This window comes from Rattus rattus, chromosome 13 (genome assembly GCF_011064425.1).
Source record: "Rattus rattus isolate New Zealand chromosome 13, Rrattus_CSIRO_v1, whole genome shotgun sequence".
Classification (NCBI taxonomy): Eukaryota; Metazoa; Chordata; class Mammalia; order Rodentia; family Muridae; genus Rattus; species Rattus rattus.
This window is the reverse complement of record NC_046166.1, coordinates 65,450,596-65,475,968: the sequence shown is the minus strand read 5'-3', so window position 1 is coordinate 65,475,968 and position 25,373 is coordinate 65,450,596. Positions and strand designations below refer to the sequence as shown.

The 25,373-nt window shown below is 47.0% G+C and overlaps 1 protein-coding gene across 1 annotated transcript in view; it reads right to left on the bottom strand.

Annotated features, from left to right (window-relative positions):
- Angpt2 (angiopoietin 2) overlaps nt 1-24,986 on the bottom strand; it is a 52,504-nt gene extending 27,518 nt beyond the window's left edge. Inside the window, exon 1 of the mRNA XM_032918751.1 lies at nt 24,416-24,986. Coding sequence (XP_032774642.1) covers nt 24,416-24,703 — 288 coding nt within the window. The 5' untranslated portion in view covers nt 24,704-24,986. The remainder of the gene's footprint in view (nt 1-24,415) is intronic.
- Between the last annotated feature and the right edge of the window lie 387 nt (nt 24,987-25,373).

The following is a 25,373-nucleotide window of genomic DNA, read 5'->3' as shown; positions in this document are numbered from 1 at the left end:
GGCAGGCCGTGGTCATGCATAGGGTAATGTGAAGACAGACATTTCCAATGACGGTACCCTTCACATAGTGACCTTTCTACCAATCATGACATCTTAGAGAACCTGAGACTAAGTCCAGACATGAAACCAGCCCGTCTCTGGACATGTGTAAAGTCATCCTTTTCTAATTGGTCAGTGTTCCTTATTGTCTTTAAGCCCTATGACTGCAACCCAGACACACATAAATCCGCTCAGGGAAGGCCATCTTGGCATAAGAGGTCAGCCCAAAGAAGAAGGAAGTAATTAGAGCTGTTCTTCCATGGGAGCGCTTTCTTGTCACCCCTACCTAATTGGCTGCTCTTACCAACAACAGGCCCAGAACCCTAGAGCCTTCTGGAGAGGGGCGTGGCTCTGATTCCGTGTGTAAGGCTTCACACACCCTTGAGCCTTCTGGAGAGGGCGTGGCTCTGATTCCGTGTGTAAGGCTTCACACACCCTTGCTTTGCTTGGATCTTTGACATCCACTTCCTGTGGTCATATAGTGGAGACTGCTCTGTGGACACAACTGTCTCTGGAAAGATCCCTGTATATGTGAGAGGCTAGTGTGTTACATTCCGTGTGCACCTGAGAGAGGTCCGCCTGTGTTCGGATGTTCACTTCTAGTCAGCCTTGGAGCTGCTGACCCTTTATGGTTCCTGTGGTCAGAATGCAGAGAACCTCTGAGTGGGACACTGCAGCCTGTTGTGACTTTGTAGCTGGAGAATGTTTTTGCTCACTTTTGGATGCACTCCTAGTATACTCAGTGAAGTCTGGCAGCACAGTTCTGAAAGCTGTCAGAGTTAAGAACGTTAACACGTAACTGTGTGTGTGATGTCAAATATGACGTTCTCGGCTTTTCATTGCACCCTCAGCCTTTAGGACCATCAGGGTTGACGGGGAAAGTAAGTCCGTTTGTGAGACAGCCATGGAGGCTGATTGTACATTAACCTGTCTCTCGGGCTAGCTCCTTTAATTTTTTTTTTTTTTTTGACTGAAAAAAAAAAAAAAGAAAAAAGTTGTCTTGCGTTTTGCCAGAGAAAGGAAAACAGATGTAGTGTGAAGGAACTGCCACCAGCCCAGGGGTCTGATGTTGGTCCCTTGGTAATGGCAGATGCTAGTTGAAGCAGCTAGTAGATGCAAGATAGAATTGAGTGTCCCCATTCCCTTCCACTAGTGTGCTTCTGTGCATCTGAAGAAACCTGTCTTCCTGGAAAATTAAAAATAATTTGAACACATTCCAGGTCATCATCTTCCTCTATGATCAAATACTCCAACCTTCCCAACAACTGGGAGAAAGGGAAGAAGAGAAAGGGGAGAAGAGAAAAGGGAGAAGAGATGTTTCTTTCGCCTTTGTTTTGTGACAGGGTCTTTCGTAGCCAAGCCTGGCCTAGAACTTCTCATCTCCTGTGTCTGCCTACCAAGTCTTAGGTTACCAGTGAGTGCCACCATACCCAGTTAGTTTTTTCCTTCTTTCCACCTCCATCCTCCTCCCCTTCTTCGGACCCTAGGGCGGCCCCTGCCTTCAGAATGAGGGAAGCTCAATATAAATTGGATTCCTCTGTGACTCACATTGTTACCTGAGTATTCATCTCCATTCCTTCACCTGGTAATAGTCAGGACTGACACTCTACAATCTCTCGGACCTCTGTGTCAGTCTGCCTTTCGTTATTATGACAGACTACCAGAACTTGGGTACTTTGGAAAGAAAAGAGGAACAGTTGGGTTTGATGGAGCGGATCAGTAGGAGAGCCTTGCCTAGCATGTGCAAAGCCCTGGATTCAGTTGGCTCCCAGATTGGGAAATTCAAAGTGGAAAGAGTGTGATGGACAGTTTCCCTGGCAACACATGGCACAGGTTATCACAGCAAGAGCTCACGTGACAGGGAAAGGTCAAATAGTAAGGCAGAAACCAGCAAGGCCAGGAGGGGACAGTCTTGCTCTTCATAACAACACTCTTGGAGGGTCTAACCAGGGTCCCAGGAGAAATACTTTAATCCTTTCCCAGTGCAGTGCCCCTCCCTTCCCCCAATGACCTATGCCTAGACTCCCAAATGATGGGTCCCACAGTTTCCCAAAAACTGTGACACTGGGGACAAAGCTTCCACCACACAAACCCTTTGGGAGATATGTGCAGAGCAAACCCATACCAGAGCAGTCTCCAGCTTTGCATGCATGTGACCTCCCTGCTGTGCTTGTTTGCAGATTTTAGAGTAGCAATGACGGCACATTGAGAAACTAACTCCTTCTGCTCAAGAGAATGGACTCTCTGGCCTAGATAATGACATATAACATTCCAGTTGGACCGGTCAGTCACCTGGCCAAAGTACTATCCCTAGGAGAGCAGGCTCACCGTCAGCCAATCTAGAGACAGGAGAAGTAATTAGCCCTTTCAGGAGAGGCTGTGGTTTTCTATCCGGAATCTTCAGCCATAATGGCTCTCTTACAGGGTACAGCCATGCCATGCTGCTTCGGAAACCCATCAACTTTCCTGAATTACTCAGAAAGCAGTGACTTTTCCTTTTCTCTCTCTCTACATTAATCATGTTCCCCTGACACTCTGAGATTCCTTCTCTCCACAGCTCCGCTATGCAACTGCTTGTGGATCACCTACCTGCCCTCCATGCTGGCTTACATGGTGTCGCTGTTTTCCTTTGCTCCTCCATGCTCCTCTTCTAGGTAACTGCTGAGGTATAGCCTGCCTGGGCCAGAGTGATTTCCTTTTAAACTCTATCTTTACACTTCCATTGCAGTCCATTCTTAATTTCTTTCATTGATAAGACTAAGAGCCCTAAGAAGGGGCCCAGATCTCTTCTGAGTTACAAGGCTGCTCAAAACCTCCCAATTCATCTGTCCCTTGAGGTCCTCCTCTGTGATCCTGAAGCAAGGATGCGTTCTAATTTTTTTTTAAAGTGCCATTTAATTATTTTTATATCCAACACTGGAAGTGAATGTTCATGTTCATTTTAAATACTAACTTATGTAAGCTTTTCCATATACACCCTACAAATAACCCAAACATTTGTGCTTAGAATTACCCTGAAAACTTGAGTTCAAGATGATTAAATCCAGGGGTGCTGTGTGAGGATGGCTTTTGACTTCATGTTCCCTAGTCTTTGTCCTGGGGGAACTCCTGAGGTCTCCGGACAGAAAGCTGGCAGGGCCTGGGCCGCCCCCTTTGTAGCATAGCTTTGTTGTTTTTGTTTTTCAAGTCTTAGGCTTTTGCTGCCTAAGCATCTGTGTTCTCAGCAGGTGCTGCGGGGGGGTGGGGGTGGGGGATGCTGAGATTAAAGGGGATGGGGCAGGAGGCTCAGGCCTCAGAGAAACCTTCCTGCGATAAACATGGGGGTTCCCGTAGACAAAGGCATATCACTGAGGATTATAGGTCATGTTCTGATGCTGCCCCAGAGCTGGGAAGTGTCTTTCTGACTGCTCTGTTTGCAGACATCATCATACATTACGACCTAGACTCACACACACATCGGAGCAAATTGCCCACCTCTGCTGTCCAGGTTTGCCTCCTTTGCATAGCCACTGCAAGTTGGTAGACAGCAGCAGGCCATTTGCTGGGACTAAGGGGCCCCAGCTCATGTAAGGCCTAAGAACACCCTAATAAAATACTAATGGCTCTCTCTGTCAGTTTGAGTTTTTGTTGGTTAATCTGAATGGCTTTCTGTTATCTGATGCAAGGTCTAGACAAACTAGTCTCTTTGTTCCTGTCATAAGTACGAAGAGACAAAATGTCATTCATCTTGGTGACACACACACCTCACCCCACCCCATACACCAAGATGCCACAGGGTGGAATTGAGAGCCTTGATCAGCAGCCTTGTCCGCAGCTCCTGAAATGGTACAGCTTGGCTGAGTCTGTGTGTCCCTATGTAGTGCACATTTCAGGTCAGCCTTGCTTGTTCATGAGTCTCTGCGACTGCTCTTTTACTGGTGGTTGGGGTGCCTTTACATAGGCCCACACCCCTTCTTTGCTGTGTCTATCGTATCATTGCTTCCAAATCTAGAAAAGAAGTTCTCAGCTGCCCTTAACACCACCTATCAATTCCTCCTGATACCACGGCTTTCCCCTCAGCAGCTGCCACTCTGAATGTATGCAGGTCTGATGAAGCTTTGTAGAGTGGGGTGGGCTTTTTATTTAGCACAAGGTTCATTCTATTAAAAGTGTCTTCTAGAGAGTACTTGCGATATATCTTTCTCCAGTAGCTGTTAGAACACAGGCCCATTTGGCCTTACATGAAGGAATAAAATGTGGTAGAGCTCCCAGGACCACTCCACCCTCCCTCCTCCCCTCCTCCCCTCCCTCCCTCCCTCCTCCCTCCCTCCTCCTCCCTCCCTCCCTTCCTTCCTTCCTTTCTTTTCTTTCTCTCCTTTTTTTTTTTTCATCTTTATTAAATTGGGTATTTCTTATTTACATTTCAGATGTTACTCCCTTTCCAGGTTTCCATGCCAACATCCCCCAGCCCCTCCCCCTCCCTTCCTTATGGGTGTTCCCTCCCCACCTCCCCCCATTGCCGTCCTCCCCCAACAGTCTAGTTCACTGGGGGTTCAGTCTTAGCAGGACCCAGGGCTTCCCTTCCACTCGTGCTCTTTACTAGGCTATTCATTGTTACCTATGAGGTCAGAGTCCAGGGTCAGTCCATGTATAGTCTTTAGGTAGTGGCTTAGTCCCTGGAAGCTCTGGTTGGTTGGCATTGTTGTTCATATGGGGTCTCGAGCCCTTCAGCTCTTCCATTCTTTCTCTGATTCCTTCAATGGGAGTCCCATTCTCAGTTCCGTGGTTTGCTGCTGGCATTCGCCTATGTATTTGCCGTATTCCAGCTGTGTCTCTCAGGAGAGATCTACATCCAGTTCCTGTCAGCCTGCACCTCTTTGCTTCATCCATCTTATCTAGTTTGGTGGCTGTATATGTATGGGCCACATGTGGGGCAAGCTCTGAATGGGTGTTCCTTCAGCCTCTGTTCTAAACTTTGCCTCCCTATCCCCTCCCAAGGGTATTCTTGTTCCCCTTTTAAAGAAGGAGTGAAGCATTCGCATTTTGGTCATCCCTCTTGAGTTTCATGTGCTCTGCGCATCTAGGGTAATTCAAGCTTTTGGGCTAATAGCCACTTATGATTGAGAACATACCATGTGTGTTTTTCTGTGATTGGGTTACCTCACACCAGGATGATATTTTCCAGTTCCTCCATTTGCCTATGAATTTCATAAAGTCATTGTTTTTGATAGCTGAGTAATATTCCATTGTGTAGATGTACCACATTTTCTGTATCCATTCCTCTGTTGAAGGGCATCTGGGTTCTTTCCAGCTTCTGGCTATTAGAAATAAGGCTGCTATGAACATAGTGGAGCACATATCTTTGTTATATGTTGGGGCATCTTGGGTATATGCCCAAGAGAGGTATAGCTGGGCCCTCGGGTAGTGTAATGTCCAATTTTCTTAGGAACCTCCAGACTCATTTCCAGAATGGTTGTACCAGTCTGCAATCCCACCAACAATGGAGGAGTGTTCCTCTTTCTCCACATCCTTGCCATCATCTGCTGTTGCCAGAGTTTTTTATCTTAGCCATTCAGTCCACCATTTCTACTGAGCAGGACAATATCGCAGCAGCAGAATGCTTCTTAGCGCCTTTTCCATCTCAGTGGATTCTCACATTCCTAGCTTGGGTTTCCCCAGGATCAGTCTGAGACCCAGGCAGGCATACAGGAAGTTTATTTAGGAAGTAGTCCCAGAGAGTGGCTATGGAGGATGGTCAAGGAAGGCAGCAAGGAGGGGCAGCCTGTCCAAACATGAGGACTCTGTTGGCTACCACACTGGTGGCTTTTGAGATCCCCAGAAGACCTGGAGAGCCCTGAGAACTGTCCTTTATTAAGCACTGGTGGCCCTCTAGACACCCATGCCTTGGGCTATAATCACTGAGAGAAGTCAGCCAGGGGTCTGGAGGAGGGACCACATCAAGGCCAGTCTCTGGGATTGGCCTGAAGGATTGAAAGTGGTCCCCAGGAGTATGGGTGGTATTATTGAGGCTCTTCAATAAGGGGAAAATGAGTCCCAGAAACCTTGACTGTGTCTTCCAATGTTCCCTAGACCATAATCTGTAAACTGACAGAGCAATGTGGTGGGGTTTTGAGCTATATCAAGTGTGGACTTTGATTATAGCTCCAGGCCAGCAATTTGTGTGGTGGCTGTGTGGGAGAGCAACAGCAAATCTGAAAATGACCATCTGAGAGGGTGAGAATGCAGAACGGAAATGCCAGCTGAAGTCCCTACAAAGGGACAGCAGACATGACCTTGCTGAAGCTGGAGCAGCCAAAGAATGGAGAAATTCCTTCTAACCTCAGCTTCCACAGGCCTCCTCCATCATCCCGTCACTGTGGAAGTTAACTAGTTCATCCTACTTCTTATTAACTAGCTAACTATGGAAATTAACTAGTTCATCCCACTTCTTATTAAAGGCAAGGTGAGCCTAGGAGTACAGGTCGGCTTACGAAGCCTCACAGTGTGCCCTACTGCGTGCTGCCACAATGGATAGCGTCCAGCCAAGCCCCTGCTTCTTTATGTCCTCTTTCTAGTAGCAAAGAATTCCAGTGGAAAGGCATTCGAGCTGGTATAGAAGCTGCTAAAAACTAGACAGGGTCAGCTTACGTGAAGACTCAGTAGTGCACCTGCCGTCCTGTGCCTACGGTGATGTGCTCCTGGTGTCCTCTCCCTATGGTGATGTGCTCCTGGTGTCCTCTCCCTATGGTGATGTGCCCCTGGTGTCCTCTCCCTATGGTGATGTGCCCCTGGTGTCCTCTCCCTATGGTGATGTGCCCCTGGTGTCCTCTCCCCTATGGTGATGTGCTCCTGGTGTCCTCTCCTGGTGATGTGCTCCTGGTGTCCTTTCCCTATGATGATGTGCTCCTGGTGTCCTTTCCCTATGGTGATGTGCCCCTGGTGTCCTCTCCCTATGGTGATGTGCTCCTGGTGTCCTTTCCCTATGGTGATGTGCTCCTGGTATCCTTTACCCTTAACCCTGTAGCTTTGCCCCATCCTGGTCTGGTTGTCTTGGAAAGCATTTCCTCAGTGTGGATAGTGCCTCTCTCCTAGATAGTTTTCATCTTCTTGTCTGAACATCCTTCTCTATGGCTTGCCCTAGCTTAGAAGGCATGGATCCCTCTGTCAGGGTGGAGGCATAAGTGTATGTGTCCCTTCTACATTCATGTGAAGTGCAGACCTGGAGACACTGCAGAGTGATGCCAGGAAATCTCAGACCACAGCCTGCTCTTCATTTTGGCCACAGCTTTTTTAATTTAATGATTTCATTACAACAAAACTTTGCTTGTCTGACCTAGTTAGGGGAGAAATCATCTTCTTCTGTTTGATTACATTATCTCTCCTTTAACCTCTGGTTCCATTCCCACTCTTCCAAATGTTTAAGGCTGCAATATTTTTCATATTTATTTTCATAGTTGTAATCCCTTGTGTGCACATATTTCACAGGACTGCACATGTGCCTGTGCCTTGCTGAAGCTAAAAGTGAGCAGTCTTTTTATAACTCACATTAGAAATACAAACCACTTCGCAAGGCCCTGTTTTGTGCATCAGTTTTTAAGGTTAAAATATGTCTTTAAACATTTTAACAAACTCATCTTAAATCTTATTAGTAGGTTTTTATTTTACTTTGAGTCAAAGACTCATGGAGCCCAGGCTGACCTGGAACTCTGTAACGTGCTGCAAGGCTGGACTTGAACTTAGGACCCTCCTTCTTCAGTCTACCTCCCAAGTCTGGGATTTCAGGCAAGAGCCAGCCATACCTGGATATGTATGTATACTTAATTTTTTAAAGAAAAACTACTTCAGGGGCTAAGAATATAGCTCAGTTGAAAAGAGTGGTTGCCCGACATTCAGGATGCCCTGGCCTGATCTCAGCATTGCTTTAAAAACAGGCGTGGGAGGGCACACTTGTTACCCCAGGATGGAGTCACGAGTACATACGAGGTCATATCAGCTACATAGCAAACTAAGGCAAGCCTGGACTGATGAGATTGAAACAGCAGTCAGGGAAAATATGGCTGTACCCAGCACTAATCAGATATGGAGACAAAGCATGCAATGGAGTAACTTTTGCTCCTAAATGTAATTTATATTCATTTCCTGGTCTAAGATTTGATAGAAAGCATATTAAGTACTTATCCGTGTGTTCCCTCTGTGCTATTTAATTTTCGATGGTTAACCTGGGCCCACTGTTCACTTTGTAAGACTGTTAGAAACCCCTGAGTGTGTTTTCATTCTGCTTGTGGCTTGCAGTCCATCAAAACTGCCCTGCAAACCACATGCCCCTAGTCTTATGGACGGCTGGATTTGATTCCACTGAGAAGAGACTCAACTGGGAACTGCAAATGGTGATTATGACTTCAGGCAAATCGAGCGTCTAATTATGTCTCCTGACCTGAAATAAGCAAGCGTCTACCACAAAATACATGCTGTGCCGAGCCTCTCATTACAGCATTCCCGCTTAGGGCTGCTGTGTTGCTGCTGACTGCTGTTCAGAGAGAGCTGGCCACATTTGTGTTGTGGGCTGTCACTCATGTTGGAGAGGGATGGAAGCTACTCTCCAGGCACCAGAGCAGAAAACAATTGGCCATGAAATTAAGGCATACTGCTCCAAACAACATATTCCTTCTTTCAATTCTTTTACATTCATGTGTCTGTATGTATCTGAGAGAAGAGAGAGAGAGAGAGAGAGAGAGAGAGAGAGAGAGAGAGAGAGAGATTGATTTAGACATGTTGACCTAGGTGTTAGTTATCAGATGAGTTCTCATTTTAAAGATAATATCAAACTGTAAGCTTGATGTTATCATGCCCTATGTATTCCCTACATTTTGTGACTCAGCAAAAAGAACTTTAAATGACAAGATGTTTGAAAATGAAATGTTTACTGTATTTAGCTGTGCTTGGGTGTATTTGCTTAAATGGGTGATTTCATGTCTCTGTACCTTTCACCTGGGACTACCTACGTAATGCCTGGGGAGTGAACTTGGGAATGTAAGTTCACTGGCCTTGAACTGTGGATGAATCTGTTCTAGCTGCCCGAGGACAGCTAAGGGATTCAGTTAGGTAAATTAACATTCCGAAACATGACTCTTTCCGGATCAAGCATAAAAGGCATGTGCCCTTGGAAGCCCAAGAAAGAATTCATACAGTTCCCATTAGTCTAAAAATAAATAACAAATAAATAAATGTCTGAGTCATGCATTGCACTTCAGTAGAGCCCAGTGGCACAGAGAGCCTAAGTTTGCTATGCCATGGACAGTGGCTCTACCCGGTGCCCAGTGGAGCCAGGCCCTAGTGCTCAAGGAAAGGACAGAAACCAGCTGGGTGGGATCTAATTCTGTCATGGGTTCCTCCAAAAGTGCACTAAGTGTGTCATGCATTGAGTGGCAATGTGAAAACTTGGCTGTGCCAGGACTGAGTGACTAGGGAAGGGGCTTGCCACTATCTTTGAAGCTCTCCTGCAAGCATCTCTCTCGGAGAGGCAAATCCCAGCTTAGCTCGTTAGGAGCTCCTGGGCCAACCAGCATGTTTAACTTTCTGTTCCTCTGGGAAAACTAACAGAGATACTGTGGAGTTTGTCACTGGGCTCAGTTACAGTGCTTGCCTAGTGTGCATGAAGCTTTGGGTTCAGTCCCCAGCACCATATAAGCTGGTCATGGTCAGCAACACCTGTACTCCTGGGACTTAGGAGGTGGAGGCAGAAAAGTCAAAGGTTTGTGGACATCCTCCACTATATAGTGAGTTCAAGGGTAGCCTGGGCTGCATGAGGCCTTGCTCTGAATTGAGGAGGAGGAGGAAGATGAAGAGGAAGGGGAAGAAGAAGAGGAGGAGGGGGAGGAGAAGGAGGAAGAGGAAGCAGCTCACTGTAGTAGGTTAACATTTCAAAATCAAATTGAACAAATTAGCAGACTCCAAAGTCCACACTAAGGCATTCTGAGTGCCTGCAGTAGCAGATAATACAAGGGGCCGGGGCGGCTTAAAAATACTCAAGGAAAACCCACAGCCTTCAACTCTGTCAGATGTTAGAGGAGCCACAGGCTCTGAGCCCCCCCCCCCCCATTATAATGTCTGATTGTCCTCCTGCAAAGCTGAGTTTCTGGTGGCCGCTGTTGCAGAAAGCAGGCTTGGCAGGATTGAAGATGGGCTGGACTCACTGGGTCACTGTCCACTTTGACTCCAAAGGAACTCTGTGGTGCCTATAGGCTAAATCCATTCCATTCATAGTTAAGAAACAACTCCATTCAGAAGGCTGAGGCAAACTGGAGGTCAGCCTGGACTGCATAGCGGTACTTTGTCCAAAAAAAGTAAACAAAGCACCATTTATTTCTTACAGTTTATATGCATTTGTGTTTTGAAATGACTACTGAGTGTTTAAGCATTTGGACCTCACGTACTAGTCAATGCATTTATTAGGTATCTGTTTTCAAATAGGGGTGCTATGAAAAAGTAATAATTACTGAGACACTTTGGATACAGGAACTAAGAAAATTGAAACACATTGCCCAGAGCCTTGCCTTCAATCGATTGGAGACCCAGCCCTCCCATCCTCTTTCCCTGCCCCCAGTCAAGATACTGCCTTTTAGTTGCTATCTGTGTGCTTGGGGGAAACTAGAAATGTAAAACAGAAGTACTGAATGCCTAAGACCTTAGCTAGACCTTAGCAAAGGTCTTAGGTTTCAGGTTTTCTAACTTTGATGCTTGGGGCCCTATCCCTCTTCATGTGAGCAGCTCTTCGAGTCCGGGTACCTGGTAGCATGTTCTCAGAGCAGGGTGTGGGAGCGTGGGGCTCTGCCTGCCCCTGGGCCAGTGCAGTTGGGTGGTAGGAGGAAGTGCAAGTGGACATCGGCTTTCTAAGGGCAATCTTGCCGATGGCTGCTTGTTTCATCCAGTCCTGACTTGTTCTTAGGTGGACAATTCTAGGACACTGAGTTATACAGAAAAGGCAAACTGACTTGAGTGCCACAGCCACTTCTTAAGTAAAGCTTCAGCACGATTCTCCACATGCTTGTAGGTGGCGTAAAGATACTGAATCATTTCCCTAGTCAGTTGCAGTTCTGGAGGTTTGCTGCTCTCCCGACCCTCTTGCCTTGCATGCATGGCTGTTCAGATGGAAGGAAGCTAGTGGAAAATTCCTGCCCCCTTTCACTCCACTGCCATGAGTTATAAAAAGCAAGCCATTCAGAGCTGATTTTTTTTTTCTCCTGCATGCTTGGATTTTTACTCACAAATAAAGGGGCCGTGAGCTTTAAGAATTGTATTCCACTCAACAGTGAGGCTAGGGACTGTGGCTCTGTTCAGAATCACAGAGCAGCTGGCCCGGTCTGCACCTTCCTTGGTGGCTCCTGTTGATATCACTGAGGCCATCTGCGTGCACCTCTTTTTCGGAGCCACTATGCCATTAGCCCCACAGGTCACTCAGAGCTTGCCCTGCCTGGCTGGCTTTGTGGGAATGAGGGGCTCACACAGAAGACTGCAGGAGCAGAGCTTGGCTTTTGTGTTTTTCATATGGTTAGATCTGCTTGTTTTGTTTCAATGAAAACATGAATCATCCTGCCACTTCCAAGCCAGAGCTCTCCATGGCTCTCCTGTGAAAACCCCTGTGATCCGCTTTAATTTGATCTCCGTCCCTCGACTGTAGGAATTCAGTGTCAAGTTCTGATGTGGGTGCCATGTTTGGAGTTCCCGAGAGGGCCTACCCTGGATGGCTGCTTGGGATCCCATTCAAGTTTGGTTCCTCGGACCTTAGCCCCCTCCTGGGGTAGCTTTCAAGACCAAAGTTAGGCTGAAAAAATTTGCCCCCAGCATTTTTCTTCTGTTCAGTATTTTCCAGGACCTACTGAGACCTTCCTCATTCCTAACCCTCATTTAGCCCCCCCTCTGATGACTTACCCTCCTGAGGTCAAAGTCCTACTCAGACATGGCTGCCCTGGAGATGACAGTGGAAACCCAAGTCAGGACCTCCCCCTGTCCTTATCCCAGCAGCCAGAACCCCACGGGCAGCCAAGGAACTCTGTTCTCCTGCCACCTTTCCAGTGTGTTTGTGTGGTCCTAGTAGCAGAGGACAGCCAGCTCTCAGAGGTAAGCTGGTCAGAGCTGGTCTAATGAGCACACCTGTTGGAGGACAGTGCCGTCCAGGAAGACCTATGAATGGAAGAAATCCCTCAGAGTTCACAGAAGCAAGCTCTAGTTTGGAAAACTTTTGTATACCAGTCTTTCCCTGTACCTTGATGATGAGAAAGGACAGGGACAGTGGTGAGGTAGCAGCATCAGGCCTGAGTGAGCAGCGAGTGGGCACTCGGGTCCACCCTTCCTTCCCCACCTCACTTTCCCATCACTCGGACCTTCTGCTGTCTCCATTGTCACTGACCGTGACCTTGGGGAAATTCATTATACATTTGCCTAGGACTCAAATCCACTGAGATCTCTCACTTCAGAGCTCCCCCCAACGCCTCAAGAATGTACAGCACAACCACCACTCATCATGAGCCCTGAGTGGCGAATTTCATTAGAAAATAAGTTGATCTTGGAATTCACGCCAGTCTGCTTCTAAGTCATTCTAACAATATAGACTCCAAAGATAACAGTGTAATAGGTATAGCACATGGGTTTGGCCAACAGAGAGAGCATACATCCACCTGAACTTACATATGGTTATGAAAATCGAGATATATAACAAATTACTCCAGAGTGATGGGGGGAGCACATTTCAATGCATGCAGCAGCATGAATGAGTCATTAAAAAATAAAATCACTGAGCAGAAATATAGACTGCACTGCTCCAGTTACATGAAATCTAAAACCTATAGTGGGTAGCAAAGTAAAGATTAGCCTTGAGCGGAAAAGACCCAAGCAGTTAGGGGGACTCAAACCTCATCAGCTGTTCTGGGACCCCTCCCCGCATATGCTGGGCTAGGGTGTAATTACATGTGAGAGTGTATTCATCAAAGTATGTACTGGGGATGAGCAAACTGCAGGCTGTGTGATTTACTCCTTGAAAAACTGAATTAAATTTCATAATTCAGCATAGCCCAGGGCCTAAAGCAGCTGAGCCAGCCGTCTGAATCAGGAAAACCTCAGGAATCAGGAAGCCTCATCTGATTGGTGAATGGAGAAGTAGGGGTGCAGTGGCAGGAGGACCTGACTTGCTCTTCCAGGCCTGTTCAGCAGCTGCTTGAGAAAATAGCCTTCCATCTTGATACTAATGTCTTCACAAGTCCTCCTCTACCTTGGAAAACCTCACCTGTCCCCTTGTCTTCCGGCCTCGGGAGCAGCTTGCATCTGGGAAGCCTCAGACTGAGTTACATGGGCGTTTTATCCCATGGCTCTCAGAGTTTCACATGCCTCAGTCTGAGCCATGTGAAAAGCAGAACTTGAGGAAGGAGGGACAGCCCCTGGCTGCAGGGTTCCCCATGCTCTCTGCCCTGAAGCAGGCCCTCGATACCTCTGCACCTAGAGCCAGTCTACCAGACCTGGGTCCCAGCCTCTCCTCCCTTGTTTCTTGCTTATTCATCATGACAGGTGCACTCTACACATAGCAGCTGTGTGCCGTAACACAGTCGCAGGTTTAGGGGACAAAGTGAAGTCTACTCTGTGTCCTGAGGACACAGGAAGAAGCCTAGATCAGCTACTGGAGCCCACTGAAAATCTGCCTTATCATAGGAAGCTCTGAGATGAAAAAAGGAAATGTAGTCTGACCATTTGGGCTACCCCTGCCAGTGTCTCCACAGTTGAGTCTCTTCTCCCAATGGAAACGAGACCTTCTCCCCTACATGGGTGTCAGTAGAGCCTCCTGGGGCTCCGTGTCATCCTATGACGTGTGTAGAACCTGGCAATTAAATGGAGAAGCAGATGTAGATTTGCCACTATTACCTCCAAAGGGAACCACATTTATTAGTAAGCTTCGAAGTCGCTTACACATCGAAAATAAACAGCTGTTACTAGTTTTGGTTAGTCTTCATTTTTAACTAATATTTTTGTCTAAAATATAACCATTTTTTAAAGAACACTTCATTTCACTGTTCAATGTAGTTAGAATGATACTCATCAAAATTCTTGTTAACCCTTTTAATGAGGTCAAATAAGTTTTTTTTAAGAAAAATTGAAACTCTTCCTTTGTAGTTAAAGATAATAAGGAATTTCACAAATGTTAGGCAGACAATTAGCTTGTGGTTGGAATTTGGTGGGTTTATGTCACTCAGCAAAGTGCGCTGTACTCTCTTTCACAGCGCTTTTGCACCAAGCTTTCCTGTGAAGGAGCCCAGTTTATTCAGGGAATGTTAACGCTACATCTGTATCTAATAAGTCCGCAAGATTCCGAAGCCCGGATAGTCTAATAAAACCCAAGACTGCAGTTATCTTCAGACTAATGTTTATCATTATCTAGTAGATGCCCCACGGATTGATATCATCTGTTGATTCTAGAAATTTAATAGCATTAAAAAATGCTTTCCGAGGCCCAGAGAGAAATGAGAGGGAACACTTGTGAGTAAGCCTGCATCTTGTCCAGCCAGGCATGCAGGTTGACTGGTTAGCTGCCCCAGATCCCTGCCTAGAAGGTACCGATGGGGGCTGTCCTTTAACACTGATAGAGTTCTGACTTGGTTGAACAACAAAACACACTGAGACACTCCCTTCCGGTTCCAGACAAACTACCAAAGCCTGAGATAATTTTCTTAAAAAAAAAAAAAAAAATGAGTTTTAAAAGAAGTAGCCGTTCTAATGGGCTCATCCTGCGACCTGTAAGTACAGGAGGTAGACAGGGTAGGTGGGAGGAAAAGGTAATTAGCAGAAAATTGTCAGGCGCGTGCCTCTCCAGAGAGGCCCTTCACCAGGTGTCGTGCAGAATAAAGCCATTGCACATGTGTGCTCGCTCCCTGGCCTCCTGTTCAGTGTTGAGAGGTAATGAGGTGCCGTAAGAGCTGGGGTGTGCTCTGCCATCCCTCCCTCAGACAGCACAGAAGCTAGGTGGAACCAAAACCTTTCAGTCATGCAAGCGCCAACACAGACCTTGATCAGTGTGGCTCTGATCTGATCTCATTAGCAAACTTATCACAGTTGCAGTTTGCTGTTTGTCCATGTCTGACGGTTTCCACTGCACTTCTGTTCCCGCTTGCTCCGTTCCTGGCAACACATGACTGTTCCGTGAGCTCACCACTGTTTACATAAGGAAGCCTGGTCCATCCCTGAAGATACAGAGTCAGGTTTTAGCCAGTGAACTCGCTGAGCGAAGCAAGGAGTGACTAGGCTGATACTGAGTGGCTGATCCTGCGCTTGAAAACACCCTTTGGGGCCTGGAGAGATGGCCCGTGGTTAAGGGAGCACCACTGCTCTTCTAAAGGTCTGAGTTCAAATCCCAGCAACCACATGAGAGCTCACAACCGTCTGTAATGAGATCTGATGCCCTCTTCTGGTGTGTCTGAAGACAGCTACAGTGTACTTGTATATAATAAATAAATCTTTAAAAAAAAAATTGGATAAGCAAAAGAAGCTACTCCGAAGGACTGTGTCTGTGACTAAGTACATGGCATTCTAAGGACACACCTAGGGGACAGGGAGGGCTTGGTGGCTACAGAAGACTGGCAGGGTGGCTAGGGTGCTGAGGATTTGTAGAGCATTGGAGACACTTTGTGTGATGTGCTAGAACGGCACAAGAATATCTCTTTGCAATTGTCCAACGCCGTGCAATGGACTCAAGCCTGCACCGTGGCTTGTGGCTGGTAAATATGCCATTGCCCATAGAACGCTTTTAGCCCTTCCCCTCCAACGGGGAAACATTGGCAATGAGGAAGTCTGTGTAGGCAGTAGCTGGGGAATCTCTCCATCCATCTCTGATCTCTAAACTATGAACCTGGAACTGACACACCACACACACACACACACACACACACACACACACACACACACCCTTCAGGTTATATCAGTAAAGTTAGCGTACTCCTGCCAGAGCCATCTAATGGTTTATTTTGTGGTTAAGTAAACGTGCAAACTCAAACGACCCGGGAAGTGACCTCAAAGCAAACTGTATGATGACAATTGCATGGACACAACACATAAGCTCTGTGCACACACATCTAGATACCTCTCTCTGGTGTAGACTGTCTTTATTCATGCTCTGGACGGACATCAAAGTGTTGTTTCCCCCACCAACCCCCTTACCTCCCATTGCTTGAGTTTGGCAAAATTCCTGAGGCTGGCTCTGGCCAAAAACAAATTGTCTGAAACAATCTTAATGTTTTCACCTCTTTTCCTTCTGGCTGGTGGTCTTGACAACCCAGAGGTCCCTCAGCCAGAGTGGGTGGGCAGTTTCCCAGCTCCCCCCATCTTGGAACAGAAAGTTGGACTTTATGCTAATGGCCTTTCAGAGTCCAGGACAACCCAGGAAGTTCTGCTGAGAAGGGTGGCCTCCTGTTGTAAACCCATGAGCAGACACTCTCCTCACTATTTCCCCCTTTTCCTGCTGAGCTTATTTCCAAGACGTTTTGTCGTCTGCCAGATAGAAATGCTCAGTTTGCGGCAAGTTCAATGGGATGCTGTTAATTGATGGCATAAAGAAGTGAGCCATCTTTATAGGGGGAGGGGGATATGGCTCAGTGGTAGAGGACTTACCTAGCATTGCCAAGGCACTAGGTGTCATTTCCAATACCTAACCAACCAACCAACCAGCAAAGTAACCAGACCTCGTGCGTCTAGATCTAGCCTTTGTCGTATGAATCTGCAGGAACGGTCATAGTGAAGTCATAGTGAAGGTGCAGAAGGTGTCCTGGAAGGCACAGAAACCCTCTTTGGACCAGTTGGTGATTAGACCACGCCACCCGTCAAACACGCTCCCATCAAACAAGAAAGAGTGTTAGCGATTTGGAAGCCATGTGTGCACTTGCACAACTGCTCTTGATTGAATGTAACAACATAGATGGAGGAGCCTGGGTGTTTGCTTCCTCAGAGAAACTGCTCGTTCTCTGTGAGACTTCATTAACGAGATAAAATAATGTCTCCAAGGCATGTATCTTAGTATCTCGTCCCTAAAGAATTCTATAGCGTCTTCCTCTTTTTAAAGAATCCATTTTCCATAAAAATATATATTTCTATAAACTGTACATATATTAAATAATGAATTTTTTAGTTTAGTGTCTAGTTGCAGTTTTTTAAACAGTGAATCTTGGTTTAATATTTTCTAGCATTACCACATTGATTCCAACATTTATCCACGGGTGTGAAAGGTTGTTCAAAAGGAGAATGGAGGCAGAACCTGAAGCAGAGAAATTGCCCTCTGAGGACCCTGGTGGGGACAGGGTGGTGGGGGCACTCTCTAATTGGTTCTCCTTGGATTAAAAAGTTAACCGTTCTTACTGTTGGAGGAGTGGCACTGGAAGGAAGGATTGGGTCCATGTTTCAGGAGATCTTTACAAGGTTCACGTTTTTTTGCCATTTGGTACAGGCTAGAATTAGGATGGGAAGCTAAGTGACTCCACAGGGAAATATCTGCGTCAGTTACCACTTACAGACACCCAGCTAGGACGCCAGCCTAGGGTTTAGGTGGAGGAGAGCAAGTCTTGTCCCTTGTTTTCAAACCACACATGAAACACATTTTAATCCCATCAAACTAGTAAAACTTTTATAAGATTACCCATGTTTTAACTGTTTTTATTCCTGCCAAATCGCCTGGTTTTATACTCTTCTCATCTTACACATGCGTGTAGTGCTGGTCCTGCCCATGCCGAGGATGCAGGATGAGAGGCAGTCCAGGTGACTTCCAAGTCACCGTGGAAGGGGAGGGGCGCAGGATGCGTCCTCAGACTGCGCGTCGTTGGTCCTTCCTGGTGACGTACTGCGGAATCTGGGGATCTGTGTTCCGTGCGATTTCAGGGCCTGGGTCTGTGTGCAGTTGCCCAGACCTTGCATGCGTCTTTCTCTTGTTATTAGACACAGTCCTCGTTCTTACTGTCCAGACTGCGAGGTAGAAGTTCCTGCCAGTGCTAAGCAGAAGGTATTACCTGCCCAGCGCCTGCTCCCCCCTTAGCAGCGTTGCCACCATCCTCACATTGAAAGGATGGGAAGCCCCACTTGTCTGCCTGCCTGGCGGAGGTGCCCACTCTGCTGGGCCTGCCGAGTGGAGACGACGTGCGTACGATGTGGACTCTGAGTGCCCGCCAGGCTGCTGAACCTTTCCGGTTCGCTTCCTCCTCAACTAAAAGTTAAAGTATTGTTGAGTCTGGCTATACGTAAACATTGTCCTTCATTCCTTGTGCTGTATTTGTCTGCAGACATTTATTTATTCATTGATGGGCTTCTTGTTTTCTGTTTGAAGATTTGTCTCATATAGGCCAGGCCTGGCTTCGAACTTGAGAGGTACTGTGTACTGGCCATTTCAGAAACAGGTCCACTTAGAACAGCCTGGTCTTCATTTTCATTTCATGAGGTTTCTTTGCATGACCAAAGGCTTTCCATTGCCCGCACACACTGCCAACGCCCCTAGCTTCAGCCCCGAGGATCCCTTCTCCAAGCATGTGTTCTGGTGGTGCAGGGCTGACTTCACAGGTCCCTCCTGGCCACATTCGTAAGTAGTCTCCTCTCCTCCACTTAACCCAGCACCAGAACAAACACTTTCTGGACACTCGGAGCCCCTCAGTCAATGTTTTTTGAGCAAATAAATAAACTTTCATGGCTCCAACCCTGAACAAGAAACACCTCCAGATTGATGAAGGATCTCATGGTTTTCACTCACTCACGTCGGCAAGCTTAGAAAAACCATGGCACTTATGTCCAAATCCATATTCATATTGCCCCTCTGAGCAGTGCCTGACAGGTTCCAGCTGAGACAGGTTGCCCTGCTCCACACTCTCGAGCTCCTCATGATCTCTGAGCCCCACAGAGCACAGCGTTATCACACCGGCGTAGAAGCTGGTTTACAAACACATGTGGGAGATCGTCTCACAATGCCTGGCTAGAGATACCAAAGAGCTTTAAAGTGAGCCTGTGCCAGGCATGGACCGCACCTCCTGTCCTGATGTTCCTGTACCTACTGCTTCAGAGATGAACGCCTGGTGGGAAGCTGAGTGGGTTTCTTTATATCTTTAGAAGACTCTAGAATACACGAGGTTCCTCAGGTCAGAAGACACAGAGGAAAGGCGGCAGTGTCTGGCTCAGTCCTGTGTAACTAGAGTAAGCATTTCTGCTAACAGAGCTTATTTTGAAGAATGTTCTACAGAGCTGACACAGTCCAGCGCTCACACACACAGTCACAAAGGCAGACGGCACTTTTCTCATTATCATAAAGTAATAGGAAAAAATCTTGGAATTTTGATTCATGATTTAGAAGTAGTCAGCTCATGGTCGGTTGCACACTGTCTCGATCCCAACTCAGGAAGTCCCCAAGCGATCCCGTTGTGTCCTCATCTCGTGGGCAGTTATGGAAAGATAAAGAGCACCTCCTCCATCAGTTCCTGTCCGCACTGTCAGCCCCCTCGCGCTTCCCTCCTCTCTCTCCTCTTCATCCTGTCACAGGTGGGCTGCCTTCCCCCTCCTCGCACAGAAAACGCACAGGGCTTTGACCCAGTGTTCTGACCTGACGATTTAGTTTTGTTCCTTTCTCCCAATTTCATTCTCCCGGCCTCTTCTTTCCACCTGGTGAACAAGAGATAATCTGGCCATGGTGTCTGTGTGGTAAGGACAGCCACACACCTTTATAGTGACCACTGTAAGCAACTAGTGAAGTCCTTAATGTCCACCTCAAGGGACTCCCGGGGACTGAGGGGTGGGGCATCCTACCTTTCTCTTGCTTGCACAGTTTGACTTTTGATTTTTAATTTTTGTTGCTTTAAGAAAAAACTTAGTTTTTGTTGTTGTTGTTGTTGTTGATGATGATGATGATGATGATGATGATGATGATGATGACGACGATGTTTTCAAGCAAGTCTCACTATGTAGTTCTGGCTGACCTGGAAGTCAGACCAGACCAACATTGAACTCACAGAGGTCTGCCTGCCTCTGCTCCCTTTGAAAGCTGGCATTAAAAGCCTATACTTTTGATTTTAACTTTGCCTATATCTTACCTAATATTTTTATTTTTTAACTGTCTATTCCGTGATAGGATTGGTTTTAACTTAAATAGAAATAGAGGAAACCTTTAGGACTTTGTGTGTGTGCAACTCTGTATGCATATGGCATACGTTTGTGTACACGTGTGGAAGCCAGAGGCAAACATTGCCATCTGTCTTAGTCTCGCTCCACTCTCACTGAGCCTGGGTCTCACTAATTTAACTCACTGAGCTGCCTAGTGAATTCCAGAGACCTCTACCTCCGCACTTCCCACCAAATGCTGGAGTCCCAGACGCCTGCCCACTTTTCACATGGGATCCAGGGATTGTCGTGCTTGTATGGCAAAGAGGTCACCAACTGGGCTGTCTGTCCAGCCCCAATTCTTCAGTCATTTTCTGCCTTAGAATAGAAGAAGCAGCATGGGCCTTAGTGTCCCTGTCAGCTTTCAGCTAGAGGGACTGGCATGTAGGCAAACTTCCCAGATTGCAGCCTGTTTGTTAACTCTGTAGACCCACAGACTTTCCAGGATCAGCATTGAGACCAATGCTTGGTATCCTGTTTCAAGAAGGGAGTCATTCCTTAGCCTCAAGCCCTTCAGGCTAGTCAGCTCCGCGCAGTGACGTATAGTTAATCCAGCATATCCTGCAAGCCTGTTTGATAGGCCGAGACCTCCTGACTACGCATACAAGTCTCAGGTCCATGTATAGAAAACACGGATCCTTATGCACCATGTGGAGTTGGCAGGCGCTGTTCTAGGGATGTTCACACTTTGGCAGCACACTGTGAAGGGCTACACGGTACCACACCTGCCTCCTAAACGCCCTACCCCGCCCTCGTCTCCCTCATGCCTCAAACCGATGGAGCTAATATATAATGGCCACAATCACAGCCTTTGTCTCCCCACCATCGTGGATGTTTAATCATCTTATCTAAATGCAAATAAAATAATAAGAATGCTTCTAATACTACTCATGTATACGTTCCTCAACACAGCATTTAACTTCCGGAGGTACAGCTTCTGTCCTCTAGCCTGCAGGACAGCACAGTGACTATGGTGTCACAGGGCATGAGATGGCATCTTTCCCATAATGAAGCAGGCTCTGTATTCTCTAATATACAGATAAAGAGTGCTTCACACACACACACACACACACACACACACACACACACACACACACACACACACACACGTGGGAAGGGCCTGCAGAGCTGAGCTCCTCTGCAGACCCCTTGTCATTTGTTTTCCCAGTGGCAGCAACTACATTGTCCAGGAACATGACTACTTTGTTCCCTCTGCACTCCACTGAGCTGCAGTTTCCAGACCTTTCTTCAAGGATATCTTATTATCGCTTTTAAAGAAAGAAAGGGATTGCTGTTCCTGGATTGTACTCATGTTGTTTAAACACCAGCACAGAGGGGGCCAGTGGCAGAGGAAATGTTTACATCAAGCTAATAACATTAGCTGTGTTTTTCAAGTCGCTCCGTCTTAAAGTGGCTGCAAGGTTCATAGCTGTTTATAAAATATACGACATTCAGTAGCGTGAAATAGTTGTTTATTTCCTTTCCATATTTCCTCTTGTTGGGGGAAAAAAATACATTTGACCTACCCAAATACAATTGTGTCGGTAAGCTGGGAGCCTGTGTAAAATGTGTTTGAAATCATTGGGACAGAGGTCTGTCTGTCCTAACACTTAGTTCATCACCTGGTAGGCTGGGATCTGGCAACCAGGAGTTTGTCTGATCCTTGCTTAACCACTCCAGGGAGAGTGAGGCTTCCCCTGTATTGTTCATTCATGTGCTACACACACACACACACACACACACACACACACACACTCATTCAGAAGGCTGATAGTTCCTTTGCATGACAGATTAAAGGGGCAGCGTGAGCTCTTTTGATGGTGTTCATGGGGCTTTCTTAGACTGAACTCCTGGGGCTGTTCTCAACACTCAGAAACTGAAATACTATTCATCTGCCAAACTCACCGAAACCCTTGTTTTCTCTCCTGAAGAGTTTTTTTTTTAATCCCCAAATCTGGATGGCTCAATGAATTTTGTGCATAGGTGGAGGAGGGGAGGGTGGCAAGGGAATAGGGAAACGTTTTTAAAAACAGCTCACGAGAAAACACGTATCACAATGAAGCCAAGCCGTGCCTTTTCTTTCTGTGATAATCTATAAATAGATATTGCTCATGCTGCCGCTCTGTTCGTTACCCGGCTTATCTGCAGCTCCATTAGACCTTATTTTCTTCCCGAAGAGAAAAGAGTGTTTATTATTGCAGGTGCCAAAACACGGAGGAGGAAAGCAAGCAGAGAGATTCCGTGTAATCATTCCGAGTGGGTTTCATGTTTGCCTTTTGCCTTTGTTTCCACGCCGGGAGCCCATAAACCGAGTGAATGAGCAGGCAAATTGCCTTCCTCAGGTGCAGCTCTCTGGGAGCTGGAGCAGGTGCTGATGGGAGCAGGTGCTGAGCTGATGGGCAGATAAGCCCGAAGCCGCCCCTCCCTCCGCCCGGCTCGCCCGCCCGCCCACCAACCGGCTCCGTGAGAGTTAGCTAAAAGCTGAAGGAAGCGCTTTCGAAATACCACCCATACCGTTCAAATATTGACTCAGAGACCCTGGGAATGAGGAGATGCCTCCTTAGAGTCCCTCCTCCCGTTCTGTCTTTAAGCGGCTTTGCAAAGCCCCACAGGTGGTGTGGTTTCCTCCAAGGCAGGAAACACAAGCCCAGGTATTGCCTAGCCTGGGCTCCGCTGAGCCGAGAATATAAAATGAGCAGCGTTGCCCTTGGCAAAACATTTTTCCCACCCCCGTTTGGTGACTGTTTATCTTAGCAGAGGACTTGGAAGTCGGCAGATTAAAGTATTTACTAGAAGGCTGTGCCTCTCGGCGCTCTGCGGAGCTCTGCATCCCAAACGCCCCAGGCAACTTGGAAGGTCCCTGAAAGTGTGCAAGGCAGTTCCCAAAGAAGTCCCAAGAGATAAGCAGATGCCTCCCTCCCCACCCCGGCCCTGGGACATGCGTTTCGGAACATGAAGGTTCAGTGTTCAGAAAAACTGAAGAAATCACCCAGGAAAAAATAAAAATACTAAGGTTTGGGGGTTTTTTTTTTTTGTTTGTTTGGTTTGGTTTGTTGTTGTTTTGTTGTTTGTTTGTCTGTAGTCCTGGGCAATTTTTGTTCTTTGATTTGAAAAACTGCCCTGTCTCCACAAGATCAGGGCCAGCAACACTCATTCATTTAGACTCCAGGTTCCGCAAAAGCTTGTCCACTTAAGAAAGTAGGGTTTTATGCATGAGAAACATAGATTGGGACCCCGTCTCTGTTCTCAGATTAAGGAAGGGCAGCAAACCAAAAGATTATGGTGACATCTGAGAAAAGCAAATTATGTCTTTCTGGGAAGAAGTACTAAATGAAGTCAGATTTTAAAAGATTTATATGACTTTAAACAATTTCCTTGTGAGCATGTGATGTCATTGTCCCAACGTGTAACGATTCATCTCCTATCTACATTCTTTGTTTAAACTTCCTGTGGAATACATATGGTTCACATAAAGAAAACTCCAGGGTCATTTGAGGTTTTGTAGAAAACAATCATTTGCGAAAGCAAAACAGACCCTTTCAGTGTCTTATTTTGGTTACGGTCTATAAAAAGGCCATGAAACAGAGCAAACGTCGCAGCCCCAAGAACAAACTGTCAGACCCTCTCAGCCCGGCATGACACAAGCATAGCAGTCCCACGTGGGGACAAGCTCAGAGCCTGTCTCTGAAACTGAATGGGGGCCTCCGTGTCCCAGGACACTTGGGAAATGCAGCCCCATTTCCAGATGGCAACCCCTTCACAGCGCAGCCCTGAGACTCTGAGAACACACGGTTGGCTTTATTTAATTTCCTCTCTTTTACCAAGAGTCATAATCTATTTTCGTAAAGAAATTCAGGAAATTGGTAAAGCACTTGACTCCATCCGTTAAGCATCCGTAATTAACGTGATTGTCACGTTTTTCCTGGCTCCGTGCTGTCTTGTTCACAGCCTACAACCCTGAGAAGATCCTGGTAATGGGTGTCACTTAGCCTCAGCTACTCAAACAAAACAGCATGCGTGCTCTGCAGAGAAGCGCACTTCCTCTGCTCGGCTAAGTTCAGGGATTTTTCTGACCAGATTCTGGTGTTCTTTTCAAACAACCCCTTTGTTGCTCTTCACCCTAGGACTATTTCACTCCAGGGCAACACAAAACAGGGTGCTTGCAGCCCACCTCAGCAGCCCCAGTCCCTGATAAAGCCAGGGCTGTTAGTTCTTGCTCATCGGAGCCAGCCCACCCTCCTACCTTCATCAGCCACTGTGTGTTGTTCTCTAGAATGTTCTCCAGCACCTGCAGCCTTTGCACTGAGTCGTCGTAGTCGAGGGGTGCATCCCTCTGCACGGCGTTAGACATGTAGGGGCTGGAGGAAGATCGGCAGCTGTCGGTCTCCGGCAGCAGGAATGTGTAGCTGCAGGGTCCGTTCTGGACCTGGTACTGCCTCCTGCCCGTGCTGTCCACGCTCTTCCTAAAGTTATTGTAGGCTGAGGCTAAGACAAGATCACAGCCAAAAGTTAGGAAAACAATCTGCCACATTCTTTCTCTCTTTGGGTTCTAAACTGTGAATTCAGCAACTTGCAGGCACATATGAGTCCTGAGCCCTCAGCTGCTGTCTAACGCACAGGGCTGTGCTGGGAACAAGTCCATCAGTGAGAGCCTTCTCCCGTCCCTGAAGCAGGCTGATTCCCAGGCTCTTCTCTTCTGCAGGCACACAGGGAGCTGTCCTGAGAGGAAGGAGCAGCTCTGCTCACTCCAGAGGTCTGCACGGACTCTTTGTTTCTCCCCTGAGCCTACAGTGTCAGTATCCGAATCAATCACTTTCCTTCCCTTATATGATAAGTTGATAAGAGCAGCCAGACATGTGCAGCCAGCCGCTCCGCCCCCTGGCTCACCCACTGTCTTCCTGTAGGGGGTCACTAGCCAGGCAACAGGAAAAATCAGAGCACAGTGCTTACTGCCCCAAAGGACTGTGCACTGCAGAAGCCTTCTGGGAACACAGACCAGCCACAAGACCCCTGGGCATGTCATAGGCACCACCCTAATTATTTCCTAGAGAGAAGCTGGGGCTCTGTTGTCTGTCTGCTCATTTGTAGGCTGAGCTTGCAGAGTATCTGGGGTAATCACTGTAATTTTAAAGCATAGGGAAAGTTTCTGGGTTTTTTTTTTTTTAAAGGAATAAAACTACAGCTATATTAGGACTGGTTTA